We start from the raw sequence: 25,068 nt of genomic DNA on the forward strand, positions 1-25,068 counted from the left end.
ACCCTACATCCTGTTGGCCGAAGCCGGTATTGCTCTTATTCACCATAATCACACCAGTACAATATGTGGGTAGCCTATCTAACTGTTGTCGACATGTCGGTCTGAAGGTCTGACTCGTAGTCGACAACAGGGTAGTCTTCCTCCTCGAATCCGTGCCCGGCGAGATCAGAGATAGCGCTTTCGTATCTCCTAACGGTATCCGGAGACACCGTAGGGGAATAGCTATGCCTATCCCTGAAGTCGATATTCGGCGGCGTGTCTTGGCGTATGTAGGCTTCTATGTTGATTGTGTTGGGTGTTGATTGTCTCATGGTGGTTGTTGATTCTCTGTCCCCTCTCCCTCCTAGGGGGCCTTGTATTTATACCCATAGATGTCCCCTTGTCCAAATAGAACTAGGAAAATCAATATGGATACAATTCGAGTAGTCCTGGTCGTTTCCATGTAGAACTCTGGTTGTCTTTCCTTATCCGAAACTCTTCCTATGTCCGCAGGTTGTTTCTGTATAGGACATGGTATGTGGTGGGTCCTGCCGAGATGTAGTCGACTATTATTAGGTATGTTGTATCCATAACTCTGACAACTGCCACTTCACACGTGCACCAATTGGGTATAGGGATAGTCGGGCTATACAAGCCCCATTGTTTGGCTTATATGCGGAATAAACCGAACGGTATATTTGCAAACGCAGAATAATTTGTGAATAAAGCTTTTATAAACGTGTTCTTAGCAATATAAAAGCAAAGGCTGAAAAATAAACTTCGATGAAAAAACTTCAAAATCAGTTTCAAATTTGAAGTTGAAAATTCAAAGTAGAGCTGATAAGTTTAAGCATAAGCGAAAAGATGAGACTGCTGGGCCCTGTAGACTCGACAGCAGCATAAACTTGCGCTTCTGGCCTTGTAGTCTTGTACGATTTTTTTTTCCGTTGCATCAACCGTGAAAAGAATAAAGTTCAAACCAAAGTTATCTGGGTAACAAATTCCAAGTCAGAAGTAAAAATAATAGCCACTAGAACGGATACCCTCATCTCAATGGGCGGTAAGCCCCATCTCAATCGGGCAAAGCGTCCGTCACAGGCTAGAAGTCACTAATGTGAAGTGTTATCTCAATCGGGCAAACGGCCGTCACGAATGAATCTATCTCAATCGGGCCCTAAGTAAAGCCCGTCACCGATACCTTTGACCCAGACAACTAGTCAAACTATAGTCCATCGTAGATGAGCTATCTCAATCGGGCCACAACTAGCGCCAGTCACAGATGACTACTAACCTTTATCGGGCCAAAACTAGAGCCCGTCACAGATGATACTCATCTCAATCGGGCATAAACTAGAGCCCGTCACAGATGACTGCTGACCTCAATCTTGGCTTCAAGGCGTGCATCTTTCTCCGCCTTGTTGGAAGTCCACTTCTTGTACTGCCATGTGTAGTCTGGAAATCCATACTTCTAGGGAACGGAAGACCCAACGCCCTGTGTCCGTCCACGGTGTTCCTTGTTGCCTAACGCTTTCATGAGGAGGTCGGCCTCGCGTCTTTGAGTGCAGGCCTCTTTCGAGGCTTGTTGCTCGGCAACCAACTCCTTCTGCAATACAATTTAGTGGGGTTAAATAAACTGCAAGATGGGAAACAATGCGAACATCTAGTTTGACTAGACATTTACTATTGCTTTGTACACTCGTTGATCTTCTGCATTTGGCACGAAGATTATGCCATCATCATTCTTCTGGTACCTGGCCCTGGCCCAGTTCCTAGCCCGAGGGTGTGGGATATCGCCAAACACGAGCGGCGTGTTCGATTCCTCCGCTTCTTCATCCTCATGCTGCCATTCCTCTTCCTTACCGGCATATCCAGCGGTGCCAAGCCGGTGCGGATGCTGGTTCCTAGTCTAATGCAAGAGATATGCCTCGCTTCTAGCTCTGGACTCGGGGGTCGACTTCTTCGCATGGAATTCCTCTCAGACCTGTTCCGTGATCCAAGGAAATTTCTCTCTTGGATCTGGATTCGCCGGGTTGTAGACGAACTCGCCGACTAGCTTAGTCTTGAAGTTCTTCCAAGCATTGCCCATAACCTTGAAAGCAGCCCGCCTGATACGCTCCTCATGCTCCACAGGATAATCGAAGCTCTCCTTGAACGTTAGCCAAGCAATGTCCTTCTCTGCGGCCGGCACGTGCTTGATGTCATCTTGCAGAATACTGAATTTCTGCCTCCCTATGACCCCGCAGATAGACCTAAATCAGCTCAATATTTTCCTTGGAGATGTCGGCAACCCTACTTGGTCCACTGATGTTATGCGGAACCGTTCCTTAGGAATTTTGTTCCATCTCTTAGGAGTACGTGCCCTTGAGGACCCACTAGTTGTTGTCGACATTGGTTCGCCTTGCTGAGACATCGTCTACTTTTTTTTTCAAAATAACGAAAATACACAATTCAGTGCTACAATCTATTACAATGAATTGAATGTCACTTATAAATAAATGAAACATATAAATAAACTAAATTGCACATCTCACAGTAATAAAACGAACCACATTTCATCTATTTACTAAATTCATTAATGCACCATGTATAAATAAACGAAATTGCACATCTCACAGTAATAAAATTAACCACTTATTCCTTTACTATTATGTATATGTATGTGGGTTTACATAACTTTTTATGAGCACAGGGTTTTTTATAATGTAAAATTTGTATAGGACCTTTTCAAAGGTTTACTACGACCAAGAAAGATGTCCCATCAGTTAATTCAGATAGTAAGCAAGAACTAGGTGGATTCAAACATTTCATAATAATTTCATCGATGCACCACATTTCATCCCAACATAAATAAACCACATTTCATCCCAACATAAATAAACCACATTTCATCCCAACATCGACATGTCTCACTCACAGTTAGCAGAGGGCGGCGCGATGGATGACTCACCTGAGGACCAAAATCGGTGGCGGCGGGCTCGATGGCGTCGCCGGGGTCGTTGGCGGCGGCGCCGGGCTCGGTGGAGGAGGCGGCCTCGGACTCGGCGTCGGTGGAGGCGGCGGGCTCGGTGGCGGCAGCGCCGGGCTCGGTGGAGGGCGTCGCCGGGGTCGGTGGCGGCGGCGCCAGGCTCGGTGGAGGTGGCGGCCTCGGGATCAGCGAGGGAGGCGGCGGCCTTGGCCTCGGCGTCGGTGGCGACGGCGGCAAGCTCGGCGACGGAGGACGACCGCGGCGGCAGCGGGCTTGGTGAGGGAGGACGACAGCGGCGCTAGGGTTCTAAGGAGGCGGGAAACTGTAGCGGGACTTAGAAAAATTTTCGATCCGATCTGAGAAACATTGAAGGTTACACGACCGAGGAGGCTATTGAGTTCTGTGTCAATTACATGTCCGATGCCGATCCTATCGGAGTTCCTGCGTCTCGTCACGAGGGAAGGTTGTCAGGTGTTGGCACAATCGGAAGGAAAAGAATTAGGCCTTCAATAAAACAAGGTTATGCCTTCCGTATCTCGTGAAGGTTGTCAGGTGTTGGCACAATCGGAAGGAAAAGAATTAGGCCTTCAATAAAACAAGGTTATGCCTTCCGTATTACGGAAGGCATAACCTTGTTTTATTGAAGGCCTAATTCTTTTCCTTCCGATTGTGCCAACACCTGACAACCTTCCCTCATGACGAGACGCAGGAACTCCGATAGGATCGGCATCGGACATGTAATTGACACAGAACTCAATAGCCTCCTCAGTCGTGTAACCTTCAATGATACTCCCCTCGGGTTTAGCTCTGTTACGAACGTAAGACTTCAGAACTCCCATGTACCTTTCAAACGGCCACATTTCCCTTAGAAAAGCCGGGCCACATAGTTTTGTTTGCTTCACCAGATGAACAGGGAGATGAACCATTATATCAAAGAAAGACAGTGGGAAAAACATCTCCAGGTGATAGAGGGTATTCACAATATCGGTCTGCAACCCATCTAGATCTTCTGGATCTATAACCTTCCGTCCAATTGCATTGAAGAAGGCACACAGACATTGGATCGTGTGACGCACTTTCGGTGGTAGAATGCCTCTGATAGCAACTGGCAAGATTTGTGTGATTAGCACGTGGCAATCGTGAGACTTCATTCCAACAAGTTTTAGATCGTCCAATTTAACATACTTACTTATCCTCGCTGAATAGCCCGATGGAACTTTAATATCCTTCAAGCATGATAACATTGCGATCTTCTCATCCTTTGACAATGTGTGGCTGGCTAGAGGGAGGTACACTCTACCTGTCTCTGCATCTCGTATGGGCTGGAGTTCACTGCGACTATTCATGTCCTGTAGATCATGGCGCACGTTCAACCCGTCCTTTGTCTTCCCGGGAATATTCAACATCAGGCCAACCAAACTCTCACACACATTCTTTTCTACATGCATGAGATCAATGCAATGACGGACATCAAGATCTTTCCAGTAAGATAGCCGCCAAAATATAGATTTTTTCTTCCACATACCCTTCTCCTTTGTCTTGCTACGTTTTCTTTTCTTCCCAAACTAATTGCTTATGTCCTTGACCATATTGTGGACCTCATCTCCAGACAAATCTTTGGGAGCAAGCTGAAGTTCTCTCTTACCGTTAAAAATTTTCTTCTTTCTTCTAAATGCGTGACGTAGTGGGAGCCACCTCCGATGACCCATGTATACCATCATTCGTGATTTCTTCAGCCACCGGCTTCTTGTATGTTCCTTGCAATCGGAGCATGCCTTCTTTCCTTTTTATAGTTTGTCCGGAAAGATTACTGAGTGCAGGGTAGTCATTAATGGTGCAGAACAATAGAACTCTTAGCTTGAAGTTCTCCTGACCATATGCATCCCAAGTTTCTACACCTTCTTTCCAAAGAATCTCCAGATCGTCGATAACAGGCTCCAGGAATACATCGATATCATTGCCGGGTTGCCTCGGACCTTGCATTAACAAGCACAACATAATATATTTCCGTTTAAAGCATAACCATGGCATGAGGTTATAGTTCGCAATAAGAACTGGCCAAGTGTTGTGAGTACTACTCATGTCACCGAAAGGATTCATGCCATCCGTACACAGACATATCCTCATGTTTCTAAGGTTGGCAGCAAAGTCTTTGTGTTTTCGATCGATATTCCTCCATTCAATCGAATCCACTGGGTGTCTAAGCATATCGCCATTCCTTCTCTCCGTGGCGTGCCAACGTACTAACTTTGCTTCGTTCGGGTTGGCAAAGATTCTCTTGAAGCGATCAATGATAGGTAGATACCACACAACCTTTGCCGGTTCACCCCTCTTTGACTTATTTCCTTCGTCAACACTTTTCTTTCGCTTGTATCGAGAAGCTTTGTAGACAGGACAAGCATCCAAGTTCGCATATTGCTTGTGGTACAATATACAGTCGTTTGGACAAGCGTGAATTCTACGGACCTCTAACCCCAGTGGACACAAAACCTACTTTGCTTCGTATGTCGTATCAGGCAATGTGTTCTCAGCAGGAAGCATAGCCTTCAAAATTCCTAAAAGATCTGTGAAACTCTTGTCTGTCCATCCACTACTTGCCTTCAGCTTCATTAAGTCCAAGGTAACTGACAACTTAGTGTGTTTTGCTTTGCATCCAGCGTATAGAGGCGTCTCGGAATCACACTGACCAACCTGCTGAACTTTATTCCATCTCTCTCATTCTGGGTTGGGTCCTCAACGTCACGTAACATGTCTTGCAGCAGATCGTGATCCACATCAACCATTTCACCGCCCAATGGAGAAGGTATAAACATGTCATGCTCATCTTCATCTTCCTGATTATGCGTACCACTTCTGTCTGCTGCTGCTCCACTTCCTGAATCCTGCTCTCCATGCTTCACCCAACATGTATAGCCCTTCATGAATCCTCATTGTATCAGATGACCGTGTACGTCCTCTCCGCAGTCTAACATATTCTCATTCTTGCAATCTGCATATGAATAACACATGTAATCATTGTTTCTTCTTTTCCGATCCTCCTCCGCAGCGTTCATAAAATTTATTACGCCCTTTCTGTACTCCGCAGAATGACATTTCAAATTTTTCGCATACATCCAGCTTCGATCAATTGCTACAAAATAAAAAAAACAAATTAGAGGCACATCTTATAAGATTAGTATTGCAAAAGTAAGACGTGATGAAATTGCTCAATTAATGATTAATATTACTCACTTGATTGATCCATTTTGATCACTTTTGGGAATTTAATTTCTGTTTTCCTTGGAAAAAATACAAAAAATCGCCCCCTACAGCCTCCCACTAAAATAGTGAACAATGGGATAAAATTACACTAGGTGGTGGTGGGTATTTATACTGTGCAACAAATATCTGTAACGGCCCTAAAACAATCAACCGTGACGGGCATACAAGTAATCTCTATCGGGCCTTAATAAAGCCCGTCAAATAAGAGTGTCATCTGTGACGGGCATTAAACTTATCTCAATCGGGCCTCTAGTTGGTGCCTGTCACAGGCTTCTTTTAGGGCCCGATTGAGATATGGAACCATCAACCTAATCGGGCCTCAACTATGGCCCGTCATAGATAAGTGTCATCCGTGACAGGCTTTAGTTTTATGCCGATATACCATGGTTGTGCGACCATATCTCAATCGGGCGAAACTTTGGCCCGATTGAGATTACTTCCTTGTGACGGCCTGCAAATTCCAGTCTTCTAATGGGCCATCATAGATGGAAGGATCCGTACTAGTGAGCGCATCTGGCTATCCGCTATTAGGATAAGTTGTAGAGAGAGTTTGTCTGGGGTATGAAAACCAACTATGATATATCACCAAATATCGAGTATAATATATTACGTGATATGATTTAAGTCACTAATCTATGATTTTTCGGACTTGACTTGGGGACTATACCGACACCCCCCGCGTCGCTCTCGCGCGGGCGGCTCGGGGGCAAAACCCTAGCCGCCCGCGCCGCCTCAACCTCTCCCACTCCCCCACCTCGCCGCCGCCGGAGCTCGCCGGCAGCAAGCCGGGAAGGCGACGGCAAGGCCAAATCAACCCAGCGGCGCCCACCTCGACGCGGGGAGGACGGGGCGAAGCCGGCGACGTTTTCCACCACGACCGGAGATGGAGACGGCGGGGCGGCATGGGGAGGCGGCGGATCCGGTGCCCCTAAGGCCGGATCTGGCTGGCGCATCGGCAGCCCAGGCGCGGTGGCGGCGCGAGGAAGGTCGCGGCGCGTCGGTCCGGTGCCGGCGGGGGTGGCCACGGGTGGCGCGGCCAAGGCGGCAGGGAGTAGCGGCGGTGGTGTGGCCTACTCGGAGGAGGCGGTCAGGCACAGCGAGGATGCCAGTGTCGTGGCAGTAGGGCGGTGGCGCGTCGGCGCGTCGGTGGTGGCGTCGGCGTTGGAGCGGCGGCCGGGCAGGTGGTGCGCGATTACTGGGGCCTTCCCCAGGCAGCGGACAGCGGCGACGGCACGGGAACTCCTCTCCGGTAGGTGGAGGCGTACTCCCAGACCCGCGGTCAGCGGCGAGCTACTCCCTGACGGGACCCCTTCCGACGGCGACGACGAAGCGTCTAGGGGCCCTCCTGGCCTTGGGCGGCACCGAGCATAGAGACATGCCTGATTTGGGGCATCCGCGCCTAGATCCGGCCGCTCGTCGGCTTGGTTGGTGTTGGTGGCGGTTCCTTTTTCGTGGAGGGACTTGGTGGCAGCGGTGCTAGAATGTAGGCCACCTCGGCATGTAGTGATGGGCTAGGACGGTTGCTACCACACCAGCAGACGGGCACACAATTGTCGACACTAGGACTGCCCTAGCACTAATAGCTTGGTGGAGACCAAGGCGAAAGCCTGGACAATAACGCCTACGGGTGCCATTCCCTTCTTGGAGGCGTCTTGGGTCTCCTCGTTCTATCAGTGTTTGGATTATCTGGGTGAAAACCTAGCTTATTCTTGAGCCGGCGATGGCGGCGCAATTTGGTGTCGTGTCCTTCTTGAAGGCATCGTCGAGGATATCCTTGGTAGTTCTTAGCTTTGCCTTGTATTGAATTCTGAGAATGGCTTTTGGAAAGTCGGAGCTGTTGCGTCGAGACGTTCGACGAGCTTGGCAATGACAACTCGAAGCTATGCTTGTTTTCAGTCGTGGTTTGGCTATCGTCCTCTAGGGAAGTCGGAGCTGCTGCATGATTGCAAGCTTGGCAACGATGACCTAAGTTGGACCGCGTCAATTGTTTTCGTTTCGGTGTGTGTAGTGAGCTTTTGGGTTTGCAAGGCTTGCCGGTGTGTCCTGGGTATGCACAATTGACTAGGGGTCATGAAGTCGGAGCTGCGGCATCGGCGGGGCGCGACGTGTGGCAACGATGACATGAGCTCTTTTGAGTTGTGCTTCGGCTTGGGTCGGGTCGGTGTCCTGACCTGGTGTTTCTTGGCGAAGTCGGAGTCGCTCGATCACATGGGTGATGGTGTGATGACGATAGCGTCACGTCTTTGCCAGGGTGGGGAGTTTTGTTTCCTTCTTGCTTGCTGTTTGGCTTTACCGTTCTTGTGTTGAGCAGCGTTGTTGAGTGTTGTGCTTGGCTGACCTTGCTTCGTTGCCATGGTAGTTTAGACTTCCTGGTGTTTGTTGTAGTTGTGGTTTTTGCCCAGTTTTCCTTAATTAACTGTGCACTGTAAGGTTTGGTCCCGTTTTCTCCTTAAAATGGGACACCTTCTTCTTTATATAAAACATCAGCAACGGCTGACCGTTCGAAAAAAATAAAAAACCATTTTCACAAACACCCCCTACATTACTTTTACAAGCGATTTAAAAGAAGATTCACTTGTGAAAGCGCATAGGACTCCCCCGGTCAATTCTACATGTGAAAATCAATTTTCATGAGTAGGTTTGTGTAAGAAAATAGAGCTATTTTCACATGTAATATTTTTTATGGACCTATTGTGTAAATAGTCGTTGCCCTGTTAAAAGAGAAGATATGTAGTGGAAACTACATCTATAGTGTAAACTAGTAAACTTCGGTTGGATATGAAATGTACATTTGTGATCTATCCACGTTGCACAGGCACCCCGCCTCATCCAGACGTTTAGCGCTTTAACCCCTTCACTCTACCCACTGCCTAAATGCACAGGCTCCGATTCAAAATCCATCCCCAAATCTGTCCCCAAATTGGCTGCTCCAAGCTCTAGCGATGTCGGGGCGTCGACGGCTGCCTCGGCCAGCATACAGGTCGTATTCTCCTCCCTCCCCCCACTTGCTCTTCTCCCTACTCCGCTGGTTTGCATTCTGTTCTCCCCCAAATGCACTTCTTGTTTACTACATATTTTTCCTATTAAAAAGGACCCATAAGGGCAATCCCAACCCATAGTGTCCATAAGTAATGTCTATGGTGCCATGTCAATAAGACATCACAATAGAAACTACACTCTACAACTCATGGTTTCTTAAAGTGGGCCATTAATAAATACATCATCCCTCTTCTCTACCAATCATATTTATTCTTCATCTATTATGAAGACACTAATCTCTCCCAATGCAAAACTTGATAGTATCTAGTGCATAGGTTCTCATGTTGAAGCTGTGTCTTGCATGAGACCCAGATTCTTCCTCTCTTCACTCTCTCTCTTAATTAATATAGTGCCACATAAGCTAAAAGTCCTACATGGCAATGTAGTTAATGCCATAGACACTATCCTAGGTGGAGGGTTGGGACTGCCCTAATCGGTGCAACCAGAGGCTCACACGTGAAAATCCCGATTCTACAATCACTTTATTCTAGGCAGCTGCTCCACCCACCTATGGGAAGCTATTAATTTTAACCTCCAGAAAATATCTTCTTTGTAGTACTTAATCTAAGAGAAATCTCTATTATGGCCGTGTTTAGTTCCACAGCCAAATTTTTTTTTAAGTATACGAACACACATTTAAAATATTAAACATAGACTAATAACAAAATAAATTATAGATTCTGCCTGTAAACTGCGAAACGAATTTATTAAGCCTAATTAATATGTCATTAGTAAATGTTTACTGTAACACCATATTATCAAATCATGGCGTAATTAGGCTCAAAAGATTCGTCTCACAATTTACGCAATTTCATGTAAACTGTGCAATTAGTTTATTTTTCGTCCACATTTAATGTTTCAGGCATGCATATGTCTAAAATTCGATGTGACGGAATTTTGGGGAGTTTGAAGGTAACTAAACATAACATATATATTGTCACGCCCGGAATTTCTATCCAAAATTCCAAACGCTTACATGTGTGTGAACCCTCGTCCAGGAATCAGCCGAGGCACACAATAACAAATTGATAATAGAGTACAATTATTACTCTAATTAATAAGCGAATAAAATGTCATTACAGAGGTAGATAGTTCCTCTCAATCAATAAAGATCTAAGCAGCGGAAAATAAGATAAACGGCGCAGACGACCCCACTCCACAGGCAGCTTGACCAGGGCTACACCTAATCCTCCATACCATCAGCATCACTGTAGAACTCCTCCTCTGATGAATGATTGCAAGGTGAGTATATGACATACTCAGCAAGCCACGCAGCAAATATGCAAGTGCACAGGGTAACAAAGGATGGCATAGTAGGGTTTCATTTGCATAAACAGCATTTAATAAACATTTCAGAATTTAGTAAAACAGTTAAGTAATAATTAAACAATATTAATCCAACGCTATACAACATACCCTGTTGCATAGGCCCAACCATTCTGAACAACCACCCCGGCTGCACAGTTCTATCTCCAAACCAGGAATATACCATTCCAAACCAGGAGCTAATCAAATTATTACCAGTTATAGCATCTTTTATTATGGTGAGAAGTGTGAAACTAATCACGAAAGACATTGTTAGACCCGCCCATAACCGCGGGCACGGCTATTCGAATAGTTTTACTCTGGCCAGAGGTGTACCACTGTACCCACAAGACACAACCCCACGACATGTCACCATGCGCCTCGATACCACCACGATACCTCGGAAAGGAGCTGTGACAGTACCCCTCACACAACACAATCCACCACAGCGCACCGTTCCTGGATCATAATCACCCCCTTATAAACAAGGCATGGACTCCCCAGCGACCCCCGTGGGCTTATCTCCGCCACTTCTCAGTCTGGTGCCCCGCAATGAACCATGCTATACAAAAGGTAAAGCCGTTGCCCACGCTGGCTTATGGTTGGCACGGTTAATGTTTCACAACCGAAACTCGTGAACCGGTCCTTAATTGTCATGAGCACGACCATCAAAACCATGTACTCACAACCCACCATTATCAGGTTTTAGTTGGCAAATTAATTAATTAACCAATCATGATTAACCATCATGAGCTATCATTAAGCCATCATTAAATAATAGTGAATCATAAGTTATCCCAATAATGTGCTAATGTTTCTAAGCATGGCTAAGCAATCATATCTAATATCTAGCTGAACCAATATATAAAGCCCAACTAGTCAGGTTATAATAACCCAAGGTATCAAGGAATGAAGTAATCAAGAACAAAAGGGCTATAACAAACAATAGGTTAATTCCACCCAATGACATTCGAAAATAAATGCAATAGTTGAATAGAAACAATAGCTTTAAACAGGATCAACATGCTCAAAGGATTGTTTGGGATCTGCGTGACTTGCCTTGCTGGCCTTGGAACTCTTCAAATTCTTCTCCTGCGAAAACGGACTCTCCGGAAACGTCGGAATCTAAATAGAAAAGAGCAAAAACACCAAAACAGCACATAAACAAGCATGAACAGTACATGTGGATATTTTTAACATGTAGATCTCAATTTTAGAAAAATTTAGAGACTTGAACCAACTAAATCCGAGCTAAGAGGAATTAGTTATGAATTTTCAAAGATTAAATCGGATTAAATCATTTATTTAGATTTTAATTGAATTATGACGCAATAATGAATTATTTTTGAAAAGGAAAAGGGAATTATTGCGTCAGTGGCTAGGGTTCGCGGTGGACCGGGCGCACAGCGGCGGTTCACGGGAACGGACGGCCGAGATCTATCCAACCAAAACGAACGGTCGAGATCGATCGGGTCTACCGCGGCTCACGGGAAACGACGACGATGACGTCAGCGATGACGTCACCACCGGCGGCGGCTCGGCCTCGCGTGCTCGCCGGCGAACGACTGCGCGGCGGCGCAAACGGATGGCACCTACGGGTTGCGGGCATCGCGGCGAACTCACCGATGACCAAAACGACGGCGGACGATGACTGGACGACGACGGCGACGAGGAAGAAGTGGCGGCGACCTTCGGCTTGACGACGACGGCGGTGCTCCGGCGGTCTACGGCGACGACGAAGGGGCGGACGAGGACGGCAACGCGACGGCGACCACGACGGTGACCTTCCCGAGCGACGGCGACGACCGGAGCGACGGCGGCGCACGGCTGGAGCGACGGCGACGACGGCGGCGCAAGGGCTCACGGCGCTAGAGCTCTACCGGCGACGAGAGGCAAAGGCGAGGGTGGCGGCGGGTAGCGGAGACACCGAGGGTCCTTTTATAAGGGTTGGAAGGTGACGGCGAAGGCCCACGGCTACCGGCGACGCGATGGAAGGTTTAGGGTTAGAGGAGAGAGACGAATCCGATTCAAGATCGAATCCGCGAATTTCCAAAGCGATTTAGACGATGATTCCAAAAGGGAAAAGGTAGAGGGAATCCCGAAGATCATTTCCCCTCTATTGATTTCACTGGAAACAGAAAGGGGCGGGCGGATTTGGAAGGAGACGGCGGTGGCGCGGCGCTAGGGTTCGGGCGGCGGCGGCGGCGCGAGGAAGACGAAGACTGACAGGTGGGCCCCACCTGTCAGCGGGCGGACGCGCGCGCGAGCGGCGGCTCGGCTGCAGACTGGGCCGGCTTGGGCCGGGGAGAGAGAGAGGGTTTTGGGCCGACTTTCGGCCCAAAGCCAAAAGAGACTTTTAAAAACCTTTTTCAATTTAAATTATTCATGAAATGCAATTCCATTTATTAAAAATACTTCCTTAGCTCAAATAAATCCCAGAAAAATCTAGGAATTATAGAATTAAGCAAAGTATTTAATGAAATTTTATCTGGCCCCATTTTATATTGGAATTTATTATTTAAAATTAGATCTTCTTTTCAAGGCTTTTAAAATAAATTCTAATAATTCCAATTTAGACAACAATTTATATACTTAGGATTTTTAGGGTGTGACATATATATATATATTGGCGACATTTGTTGCATTCTACTAAATGTCTACGGCATATCAATTGCGGTTTTGCCTAAGCTATTGTTCATTTGTTCTCCCTTTATAATCTCTCTGTAAGCTAATTAAGTAGCTAACACGGCCAAATTCTGCTTACGGTTTTGTAACGACCAATATGCCCTTAAGAGTTAAGAGCACCGTTATACTCTAGAGAGTCCTTGGTGAGTGCTGATTATAATTCTAAGCTAAAATGGCCCTCTCGTATGAGAAGCAGCCTCTGATATTTGTGGTGTCACATGACTTTGAACTCACATATAGATATTTATGGCTGCATTTGTTACCTCTAGTTCCCAACTTCCCTCACTCGTTTTTCGCGGGCACGTTTTTCAAACTGCTAAACGGTGCATTTTTTGCAAAAAAAATTTCTATATGAAAGTTGTTTAAAAAAATCATATTAATTCATTTTTGAAAAAAAATCAAATACTTAATTAATCACCCGCTAATCACTGCTCCATTTTCCGTGCCAGAGGGAACCGTTCCCGCAAATCATATAGATGCTCTTTGCTACCTCCTCTGTTTCATAATGTAAGACTTTCTAGCACTGCTCATATTCATATAAATGTTAATGAATCTAGACATATATGTGTGTATAGATTCATTAATATCTACTCCTTCCATACTCATATTAGAAGTCGTTTAGAAAAATGTTTAAATCGAACCTTGAGAATATAAATTATGAATAACTCTCAAGTTGTTGAGTTTAAAAATGTAACAATTATATGAATATATTTGTCTTGAAAACTACTTTCATAAAAGTATACATATATCACTTTTAAATAAATATTTTTATAGAAACAAGAAATCAAAATTGTGTTTTGGAGACCGTGTCGCTGTCCAAAACGACTTCCTTTACGAGTACGGAGAGAGTATATAAATGTGAACAATGCTAGAAAGTCTTACATTATGAAACGGAGGGAGTAAATCATATGGACTCATATATCATGGATCTTAGAATCATTTTACTTAAGTCAGTGTCTCAATAAGACCAAAGACCCAGCCAGCGTCTGCATGCCAAAGTACAACCCGCAAAGGTATCATCCTGATTATGTTTATTGATCTTCGCCCCCATCAAAGCAGCATTTCTGCTGATTATGTTTAGGGCTCATTCGATTTAGAGGACTTTTTCTTGGATTATTGTTGAAATTAAATCCTTTCAATTTTTTCTTATATACATCATTCGTTGGCATGGATCCTACTAAAATCTTAATAATTATAGTCTTGCAACCTAATTCCATTGGATTCTTATGCTGAGCTCGTTTCTTAGGGTTCCTAGCTACTAAACGGTGTGTTTTTTTTCTCAAAAAGGTTTATACGAAAGTTACTTTAAAAAATTATATTAATCTATTTTTCAAATTTTTTCTAGTTAATACTTAATTAATCACGTGCCAATAAGTTGCTCTGTTTTCCGTGCCAGAAGGGATCTTTCCCAACCGATACAAACGAACACAGCCTTAGGGCCTTCACGGTGGACGAGTTTCTTTGTGAAAGGGAGAGTGCAGAGAAACTATTCTAATCCCTCGAGGGAATGTTCCCTCGTTTGCTTAAAAACTATCTAAACGGTTATGAAAAATTCTAGAAAAATTTGACAACATTCATACAACGCATATATGCAACTCCACAAAATCTTAAGGCCAAACTCAACTCACACGTCGAGATATAAAAAAGACAAATTCAGCGTATGAATAGTAGTGTACTGTTTATATCTAAATTTGTCTTTTTTGTTTCTCGATGTGTAGATCGAATTTGAACATGAATTTTAGTGAACTAGTAGGTATCATTATACTCTGTATTGTCAATTATTTTCAGAATTTGAAAGAAAAAGGTATAAGAGGGGATATCCCCTCGAGGGACTATAATCCACTCCCGGAGAGCGCGTGGCGCAACCGCGCAGGGAACCTCCTCCGCGCCTACGCTGTGGAGGTCGTCGCTCCGATGCTCCGATTCTCGCTCCCGTCCGGCTCCATGCATCGATGTGCCGGCGGATGGGGAGAAGGGAGAAACGGCGCGGCGGAGGAAAAGCGGCGCGGGGCCGGAGAGCTCGTCAGTTGCACCTTGGAGGAGCGCCGCCTCTCGATCCGCACCGCCCGGAGCTCGCGGGCCGCGCCACCTCTCAATCCGCGCCGCCAAGAGGTTGCAGGCCGCGCCGCCTCTCGATCCGAGCCACCCGGAGCTCGTTGGCTGCGCCGCCTGGTGCTCGGCGGCCATGCCGCCCCCCAAGGCGAGAGGGGAGATGTGGTGGTGGCTACTCGCGTCGGTTGAGCTCATCATCGTCTTCATCCTCTACTCGAGCGACTCAGCGCGGGGATGAGGAGAAGAAGCGGCGTGGCGCTGGGATGAGCAGCGGAAGCGATTTTTCTATTGGTGTGTGACTCGCGTGAGGATAAGCACGAGAGGCAACTGTGGGGTCACGAACCATTCCTTGCATTGTGGGGTGCGTGACCTAGATATGATTTTGGGCCAAATTCATCGCTGGAATGGGCCATCTTGCACTGTGACTGCCCATATTGTGGTGAGATCTCTTGGAAAATTTTCTAACCAGCGAAGTGCAAGTGACATATTAATTCTTTACTTTTTCCTATCTATACTAGTTGGTACCCACTAACAATTATTAGAAGCTAAAACTCAATATGCAAATATACCATATCATCACTCACTAGTAATTACTATTTTAGCCCATTTAAAATCACATCCAAGCATACCACATCTTCACTCACTAGCCATTACTATTTTAACCTATTTTAAATCCCATGCAAGCATGACACATCATCTACAATATTATATTATAGAGATTAACAAGTATGTGTCAAATCATCTTCCTCACGTTATTTTTTCAATATTTCAAGTTTCATCATTTCGACAATATTTTACATATACTCATCCATAAATTCTGTAGCAAAGCGCAGGTATCACTAGTTCCTTTGATTTGTACATCCTATTGGCAGCATTACTGTGAGGAAATTGAAAGCACCTGTCTGAAAGAAAAAAAAAATGAAAGTACTCCCATTCACTGTAAATATGATAAGTTTAATATGGCACGCACGTAGAGTATTGACATTTGACCAGTTCACTCCCATTCCCAACGATATACCGTTTGTCCGTACTGTCGTACAAATGTATACAATAATACTCCTACAAGCCGTTGCATGTGGTGCAGCGCACAACAACGCGCACATGCGATGCGAGCGCGTGCCTACCCGAATCGACGCCCCAACCAACCACCGATTCCCAGTGTGTGATTAAATTTCTCAACAACGAGTGTCGTCCACCAACCCTGTCGCCAAGCAAAAATCAGGTTGTGTGATGCGTGGGCATCACTAGATCTCACGTGTCACCCCACGTTGCCCTGTCGCTTTGACACGGCCTAATCGCGGCGCGGATCAGGCAGGGGAGGACAGCTGTCCAAGTCCTGACCAAACTTAGCTCGCAGTCGGTGTGCTCACTCGCTGTGTCGCTCAGCATCAGATTTCCCACCTGCAATGGCACACTTAGAGCAGGTACAGGATAGCTATAAATATATTTTAAAAAGATAAAAAAAGAGAGAGAAAAGTAGCGGACTATAAATCTGTAGCCAGCTGCAGCACGGGCTCCAAGCAGGGACGTACTTACGTGTATCTACCCGGTGTCCGGGGACACCGGGTAGCTTGTCTATTTCTAGGTGTTTTAGGGTCATATTAAGTATTATATCACTCAAAAATTAGCCTATAAGCATATCAAGGACCCCCGGTAATTTTTGTTTTGGGTTCGCCACTGGCTCTAAGACATAATGTGTGTATGACAGGTGGGAACAGCTATTGATAGTATAGTAAGTATCTATTATATGAATTGGCTATTACATTGGCTATAAATGATTTGGAGCTAGTAGTGGGCTATATTATTAAACTTGCTCTTATGGTTAATTAGATTACTTGATCATGGGCAAGGCCAATGTATGATGTATATACACATCTTAAGGTAGGACCCATGAATAGTTAGCATTTCTTATGGTATGATGCACAATGTATATGGTTTTTAACATGGGTCCCACTACAAAATAAAAAAAATTAAGATGGCTGCCAACTTCTTTAAAATAGTAGGGAGAGAGAGAGGATGTGTAGGAGACAAAAATACTTGTTTATTCACTATGGCTAGTTGTAAGCTTGAGGTGCATCATAAGAAATTTTTTCCTATTGCTGACTTGCACAATGTATAAGGTGTGTCTTAAGAATATATTTATTCCTTAAGCTTGACTTTTTAGCACATTATGGTTAGCAGTGTACAGCTAGATTGGGAATGTCGCAAAGCACGCCTGCTTTACAGGCACAGACTCTGACCGAGACTGTAGCTCTGAGGTAGTATGTACAGTACTCTGAGCTCCAAACAGCTAAACATCTTTGCCATCACTCGCCCGAATCAGATTCTCTCGTTGCGATTGCACACTGCTTGATTAGATTACCAGACCAGATCATTAGGCTATTATTGCGTGTACCGCTTGATTGGGATGTAACAAAGCGAACCTGATTTCCAGGCACAACATCTGACCAAAACTGTACATATGAAACGAAATCTGATGTTTGAAGTACTCTGAACATGAGGCCATTCCTGTTAAAATATCAGGTCATCCTGTTCGACAAATGTTTGATGCTGCTTCACTCAAGGAACACCAATAATGTAGAAACACCCGAAGGCACTCAACAGTGAAGCGTTTCTCATTTTCTCTACCTGCATACTACCACCTTGCAAGCCACACAAAGAACAAAGAACCTGAAGATTACAAACACAGACTCAATCTGATCTACTCAAGCTGTATATGAAATAAACTTTCATATGAAATCTTTCCTATCATGTATTTGCAGGCACTGATTTTAACTAGATAAGTACTGCATCCACATTGTTATATTGCTACTAGGGAACTGCTTGAATCCTCTTTCTATATACTTCATGCCACATTCTCATGTTTGTTCACTTGGCAGATATTTGGAAATGAATATAGTACACAAGTTTTGTAGGCTCACTTCTGACCAAGCTCGTAACTTCAAAAGGAAACACCAATTAAACTATCTCATACCTTGCCCTTTTCTGCTCATCACAGCGATATTGCTTCAATCCCACACAACAAATTGGAATATATCTATAAGAACACCATAAGACACTCAACAATGTACCATTTCGGTACTTGCAAGGTGCAACCACAGACATAACAATAAGCAACTGAACGTTACTAGTATATAGGAACAAACAATACCATATAACCTACTAAATTCCTATATATAGGAACAAACAATACCATATAACCTACTAAATTCGTATATCCATTAAGCCTCCTCAAGCAGCCTTGGTATGTATTTACATGTACCTGATTTTCACTCATAACTAGCTCCGATCGAACTCGATCTTCCTCGCCCACTAGAGTAAATCCCAACCAACAACATAGCCGAAAGATCAGATGTCTCACTATACATGCTTCAGCTAAGGCCCCACCCCCATATCCGATGTACACATGATATCAGGAACTGGAATTGATTCAATGCCAGTAATTTCATCTAAGCAAATTCAATTCCCTGAGGATCCTACTCTAGTGTACACGATTGAGCCGCACAAACTTACTGAGCATGGAAGCAAGAACCTTCATCCATTGCAGATGGCATTGAGGAGCACATGCCCCAGCATGAGGTCCACGAAATACTGGTGCCCGACCTTGCCATCCCGCCATAACAACTTCGCCGGTGCACGCCCATAGTGAACACCATCATTGCAACGATTGTCATAGTGCCATGGGAAGGTCATATCGAAGTTGTCGATCAACCCACCAGTGAGCACCCCATGACGCCTCAACTTCTCGACGAGCACCCCATTGAACGCCTCCATCTTGCTAGGATTGAATGCCAGGTCCCGAGCATACCCGCCGGTCGCGATGGTCGTTCGGTAGAACATCCTCGGCACGGCATGCCCACGCGACCGCACTTCAGCCATAACTCCAGCCCAGAATTGTGCAGCATACTCAGCAGCCTGCACATACGCGCGGACGCTGGTCCAGTAGCACCCGTCGTGCAGGCCAGAGTTGAGGATGACAATGTCCGGGGCACGGTCCTCAGCCAAGAAGTATGAACGGACAAGATGCTGGAACCCCTTGTTCCGGAGGGAATGCAGACCAAGATAGTTCATGCTCATGTTCCAGTGGCCATTGAAAATGCTCGTGATCCTCACAGTCCCCGGCCCGCCACTGGGGTTCGTGAACGCGGCGTCGAACCGGCGCGTCACGGTGGACGTGTTCGTGACGCCGAGGACGAAGGTCAGGAGGTTGCGGATGGTGTCGACGTGGTTGGAGTCGCCCCAGAAGAAGAGCCACTTGCCGTCCAGGCACCGCCACGCCGCGTCGGCCGTGAAGAGGCTGAACGAGCAGTGCGCCGAGTAGACCCACCCGTTGCTCTCCAGCGCGCCCAGTGGCCCCGCGCACCATGGCGCCTCGCATGGGTGCTGCGGCTCCAGGCACCGGTACCTGCCGGCGTCGTCCACCTCCTCGCAGCTGTCGTTCTTGGCGAGGCGCGTCCAGCGGCCGGACCACACGTCGCGCGCGAAGTCCGCGGCGCGGCAGGTCTCCAATGCCGGGAGGAAGCGCGTGGAGTTGCTCGGCCCGAACAGGAGGGGAATCCGGCGCATCTCGGCGTGGTACTTGAACCTCAGGGAGGAGAACTTGAGGCCCTCGAAGCTGCGGAACAGGAGGATGATAGAGAGGCGGAAATCCCCCTCGGCGAAGCGCGGCGCGACCTGGAGGCGGAAGGAGTAGGAGCCATCGCCGTGGTCCACGACGGGGGGCCGCGACTTCCACTCGTCCCCGGCGAGATCGATCTCGAAGAAGTCCCCGCCAAGGCAGCGCCGCTGGCCGGCGTCGTCGAGCGCCCAGAACGTGAACTCGTGGATCTCGGCGGAGCCCAGCGTGGTCACCTCGCCCGCCGCCGCGGCGTCGTCAAGAACAGGGATGGAGATGTTCGCCGTACGGGAGTCGCGGCACGGAGTCCCCCCGGGCGTCAGCCACCGGTCGATGAGCTCCTCCGTGAAGTTGGACGGGTCCGGCACGGAGAGCCAAGGAAGCTCGTTGTTCTTGGCCTCTTCGCCACCGCCACCAACCCCGCCACCACCGCCACCCCCGCCGCCGTCGCCGATGTAATGCAGGTATTGGAGCCGCAGCCGCCGGTTCGCCCCGGCGCCGGTGAGGGACAGGTCGACGGCGAGGACGAGGATGACAGCGAGGAAGGACACGAACGCGAGCTTCGCCGCGGAGGGGCCGCCGCCCCCGACGAGCTTCCTGGGGAGGAAATGGTGGTCGCCGACGCCGACGCCGCACCACGACAGGTTCTTGGGGTCGCCGCCGAGGTGGTGGGCCTTCCTGGCGTCCCCGGCGGCGATGCCGTGCGGCGGGTGGTGCGCCGACATTGCCGGGGGGGGCGTGGAAGGGGGGGTTCCCTACTCGGGACCCGTGGCGTGGCCTCGCATCCGTTCGAGCTGGTCGCGCGGGGAGAGGAGAGGAGGGGGGGTTGTGGTGGTGCGAGCTGCTGCGCCGGATTACTCGGTGCGTTGCGTTCTTTTGGGGGGTTTGCAGCGAACGCGACACACCGAGTCGTTGGAGGGAGAAGGAAGAAGGGGGACGAGACGACGTGTTAAATGGATCTTTTCTGTTGCACCGAAAAATGCATGTGCTTTACATCACGAGAGAGCTCGAAAAAAAAAAAGCGTTTAGGTGGTTTTTTTGACGAGGGGAATGTACAGCGCCTGCGTTCGCAAGCGACGCAGAGGATCCTAGGCCGGAATCCGTCGTGCCACTGTGCCTCCCCTCCTCTTTTCTATCTTCACCTTTTTAGCCGTTCTAGGCGGGTGTTGGGCATCTGTGTGTGTATGTGTGTGGGTGTTCGTTGTCCCTGCCTCGGCAGTCGGCACGGAGAGATGTGCTGCTGGGGGGGGGGTCCCTCGCGCGCGTGGTCCAGGCGTCCGTCCTCGAGGCCATCCGTTTGACCCTCCTGACTCGGTGCGGCTCACCTCAACGCTTTTGCCATCGGTGCTCAGCTCAAGTGCGCGACGCTTTTGCCTGTCTCCCGGTTCGCGGCTTTCGTCTTCGGACGCGATTCCCGCGCGATCACTGGGGATCGTAGCTTTCTTCTTCGGTGAGTGGTGGCCGTCGTGGCAAGAGACGCGCGGTGGCCGGTGGGAGAAAGTTGGTTGGTTGGTTGGTTCGTCGGGCTGGCGCGAGGCGAGACCGCGAGACCGATGATCTTGCGATGTTGGTGGTGTGTTTGCGGTGAGCTTTGCCGTCTTTTTCGGTTGGGACTTGGGAGTGGTTCGGTTTCCGCAGTGATGGGTGTGAATGTGGTATGGTGCGCTGATGGGGGTTGGCAGTTGTCTGGCGCCTGGCGCAGGGCGAGTTTGGTGAGAGTACGCCCTTCATCCTCATATCTCAACAAGCCCTAACGGCTAACACAAATATTAGAAAAAAATTAATTACTTTCTCAGTAAGGAACATATCCTATACACACAAATTTTCCATGCACACCAAATAACAAATATCATAGAAAATTTTAGAAAAAATTAAACATATACTCCAAATAGTATTGCATATATCTGCAAAGTCTCACATTTAAATTCATTATATTTTAGCTGTAAAAATGAAAAATCTGACAATTTTTAGCTAAAAAAATGTCATTTTTTACGGCTAAAATATAATATATTTGAAAATAAGATTTTATACGTTGGTGTAATATTATTGAAAGTATGTATCCATTTTTTTTAGAACTTTCTATGACATATGCTAGTTGATGTGCTGGAGTGTGCACGTGAAGCTTACGTGCATAGGATATGTTCCCGGTTAGATTACATCCATGCATATAAGCAATATGATTAGAAAGCTTAATGGTAAAGGATTTAAAACATATTAAATTTAGAGTACAAGAAGAAGTGTTAGTTAATGTGTGGATATAAGGAGAAAATTGATTTTATCTTATATTTTAGCATGAAGAGAGTATTACTACTTTTATTTGCGAGTAGAGCATTGGGTGGGTCAAGAAAATTTGGAAATCCACTAAAACATTAGGCATAGAAAACACCCTATTCGGTCGAAGTTCCCTAATGGCCATCAGCGGTGGCTCCACGCTTCCACCAGACGAACACTACAAAAAGGATGAATTGCCTTGTGCAAAGCTTCTATTAATACGATTCGTGCTTTTCACTATTTGTTCTTTGAAAAATGTCAAAACAGTGGTAAGAAATCGGTCATGACATACAATAGAATGATATTTCAATTGTCATGCGCCAAAAGTGCTGCATTAAGCCGGACTCGTTTGGCATAGGAGAAAATGTATTGATAGGAGAAAAAACAATTGGCATGGTAAACACCCTTATTCGATGAAACTAGTATTTTTCTTAGAACTATGAAACTAGTAATTAAAGTGTCATAAGTCGTAACCAGCCGAATCCTACAGCAAATAAAAACATAAATATGTGTTTTTTTCTATTCATTTGTTTTCAAATTCTTGCGTTCGTAAGGAGAATAAAAAGCACAGGAAATGAACCAAGGCCGAGTTTAGTTTCAAAATTTTTCTTCAAACTTTCAACTTTTCCATCACATCAAAACTTTTCTACACACACAAACTTTCAACTTTTCCGTCACATCGTTCCAATTTCAACCAAACTTCTAATTTTGGCGTGAACTAAACACACTCTTAACCCTACAGGAATTTTAGAGCCCATTCCTACAATTCATAGAACCTTCTAGGAAAATTTCTATATTTAAAATTCATTCCGAAGGAGCCCTTAGCAAATTCTGGAACTTGGAAGTGATTTACAAACAATCCGTTAGAGCAAGTTTAATAGTATAGTCAATTGTTGGCTCTAAATCATCTATAATCAACTTAATAGCCAATTCATACAATAACTAGCAAGGTGGCCCGCGCAATTGCGTGGCTAGCACCCATGTAAAATTATTTTTTTTACATATGATTTTATATAAAATTTGTTAAATAGCTATCTCGTTTTCTTAAGACTTTGAAAGACCGAACCTTAATATCCCATTTTTTTGTATAGTTTTTAAAAGTTACACCAGTTGCTACCCCTTACTCCTTTGTTGCTCAATTTGCCACGGTTTCTATTCATTTTCCTTGGAAGCTTTAAAATTTAAACCTTGTAGTTTTAGAGTTCATTATCTCATTGGGTTTCATTTTTATAATTTTTAGAAGTGTTGTCAAACACTACCATTGTACACTTCCACAGCCTGCCTACTGCCTACTCTCTTTATTTTCTTTGGGATTTTAAATATCAAACATAATTATTATTGGGGTTCATTTTTTACTTTCTATAAGTCTCACGAAATCATCAGCGGCTTCACCACTGTACCCCTCTACGACCCGCCCGCTGCCTTCCATTTTTATTTTCATTGAAATTTGAAAAATCGAACATGTATTATTTGGGTTTACTTTTTACTTTTTAGAAGACTTGTCAACCGCCGTGACTATTATGCTTAATGGCATGCCCATTGTCCCTCCTCTTAATCATCATTATGATTCTATTTGGGCTTTATTTATAGTTTTTATATGTCCTATCAATTGCCACCACCCTAATTCTTTACGGGTTTGTTTCTTCTCATCTCTTTATTGTTATTTGTTATCGTTGTGTTCTAGATAAACTATTTTTTAAATTCCATATTTTTCATTCCATTACTTTTTTTATTTGTAGGTTGTATTCATACTTGAACTCTCATAATTTTTTTTCTATTTTCGGAATTTAGTTTATTTTTATTCTGAATTTTACTTAATCTCGTAATGTGTTCTAAGTGATCTCTTCCAATGGTCTTTATTTTAAATCCAAATTTTAGTTATTTATAAATTGTATTCCTAATTTAACTCTTATTTTTCTTTTTCTAATTTTGGATTTTATTTTATATTTTTATTTTGAATTTTAGTTAATCTCGAGTTATGTTCTATATGGACTATTCTTTTAATATTCTTTATTTTTTTATAGTTGTCTCGCCAGGTTTTCTTTTATAGCTGTTAGAAATTTCGTAAAACGTCGCCACACTACTTCTTTACGACGCGTCCATTGCCACTTTTTTTATTGTCGTTAGGATTTGAAACATTGAAATTGATCATCGTTGGGGTTCCTTTTTTAAGTTTCTAGACGTCCCACTCCTTTACAACCTGCCATCCACCCCTTTTGTTTATTGCTATTGAGATTAAAAAGTTTCAAAGATAATTGTCATTGGGGTTCTATTTTATATTTTTCAGATGTCCCTTCAATAGCCGCCACATTACTCTTTACAATCAGAACATTGTTACTCCTCTTTATTATCACTGGGATTTTAAAAATTAAACATGATCATTGTTGGGTTTTTTTTCTTTTATATAGTTTTGAAGTTTCGCTAGCCATCATTTCTCTACTCCTTTGTCCCCTCTTGGCTTGTCGTCTTAATAATTTTATAGAATTTATTTTATTTGTTATTTTGAATTTTAGGTAGCCTCGAGTTATGTTTTATATGGTCTCATCTTTTAATATTCCTCATTTTTATTCAGAATTTCAGTAATTTGTACATTGTATTCGAACTCTCATTTTTATTTTTCTGATTTTGGAATTTACTTTACTTTTGATTTGGAATTTGAAGTAATCTCTTGTGGTGTTCTAGATATACAATTCTTTCAAAATATATTTTTATCCGATTAAATTATTTCTAAATTATATTTCTACTTGAACTTTAACTCTTCCTTTTATTATATTAATGTGATAATTTTCATTCTAAATTTTCTATTATTTATAAATTGTATTCCTACTTAAAATCTCAATTTTATTTTACAATTTCAGAATTTATTTTATTTTTACTCCAAATTTTAATTAATCAA

The 25,068-nt window shown here is 45.1% G+C and overlaps 1 protein-coding gene across 1 annotated transcript; it reads right to left on the reverse strand.

The window, feature by feature from the left end:
• Window positions 1-17,587: 17,587 nt before the first annotated feature.
• Window positions 17,588-20,862, reverse strand: LOC127774642 (uncharacterized). Its single transcript, XM_052300922.1, has one exon. It carries the CDS (start codon window positions 20,624-20,626, stop codon window positions 18,821-18,823), a length of 1,806 nt encoding a protein of 601 aa, XP_052156882.1. The 5' UTR covers window positions 20,627-20,862; the 3' UTR covers window positions 17,588-18,820.
• Between the last annotated feature and the right edge of the window lie 4,206 nt (window positions 20,863-25,068).

Source organism: Oryza glaberrima, chromosome 5, assembly GCF_000147395.1.
Source record: "Oryza glaberrima chromosome 5, OglaRS2, whole genome shotgun sequence".
NCBI classification, from domain to species: domain Eukaryota; kingdom Viridiplantae; phylum Streptophyta; class Magnoliopsida; order Poales; family Poaceae; genus Oryza; species Oryza glaberrima.

What these genes read in the sequence shown, in the direction of transcription:
- LOC127774642 (XM_052300922.1), bottom strand. Translation starts at nt 20,626, where the DNA reads ATGTCGGCGCACCACCCGCCGCACGGCATCGCCGCCGGGGACGCCAGG.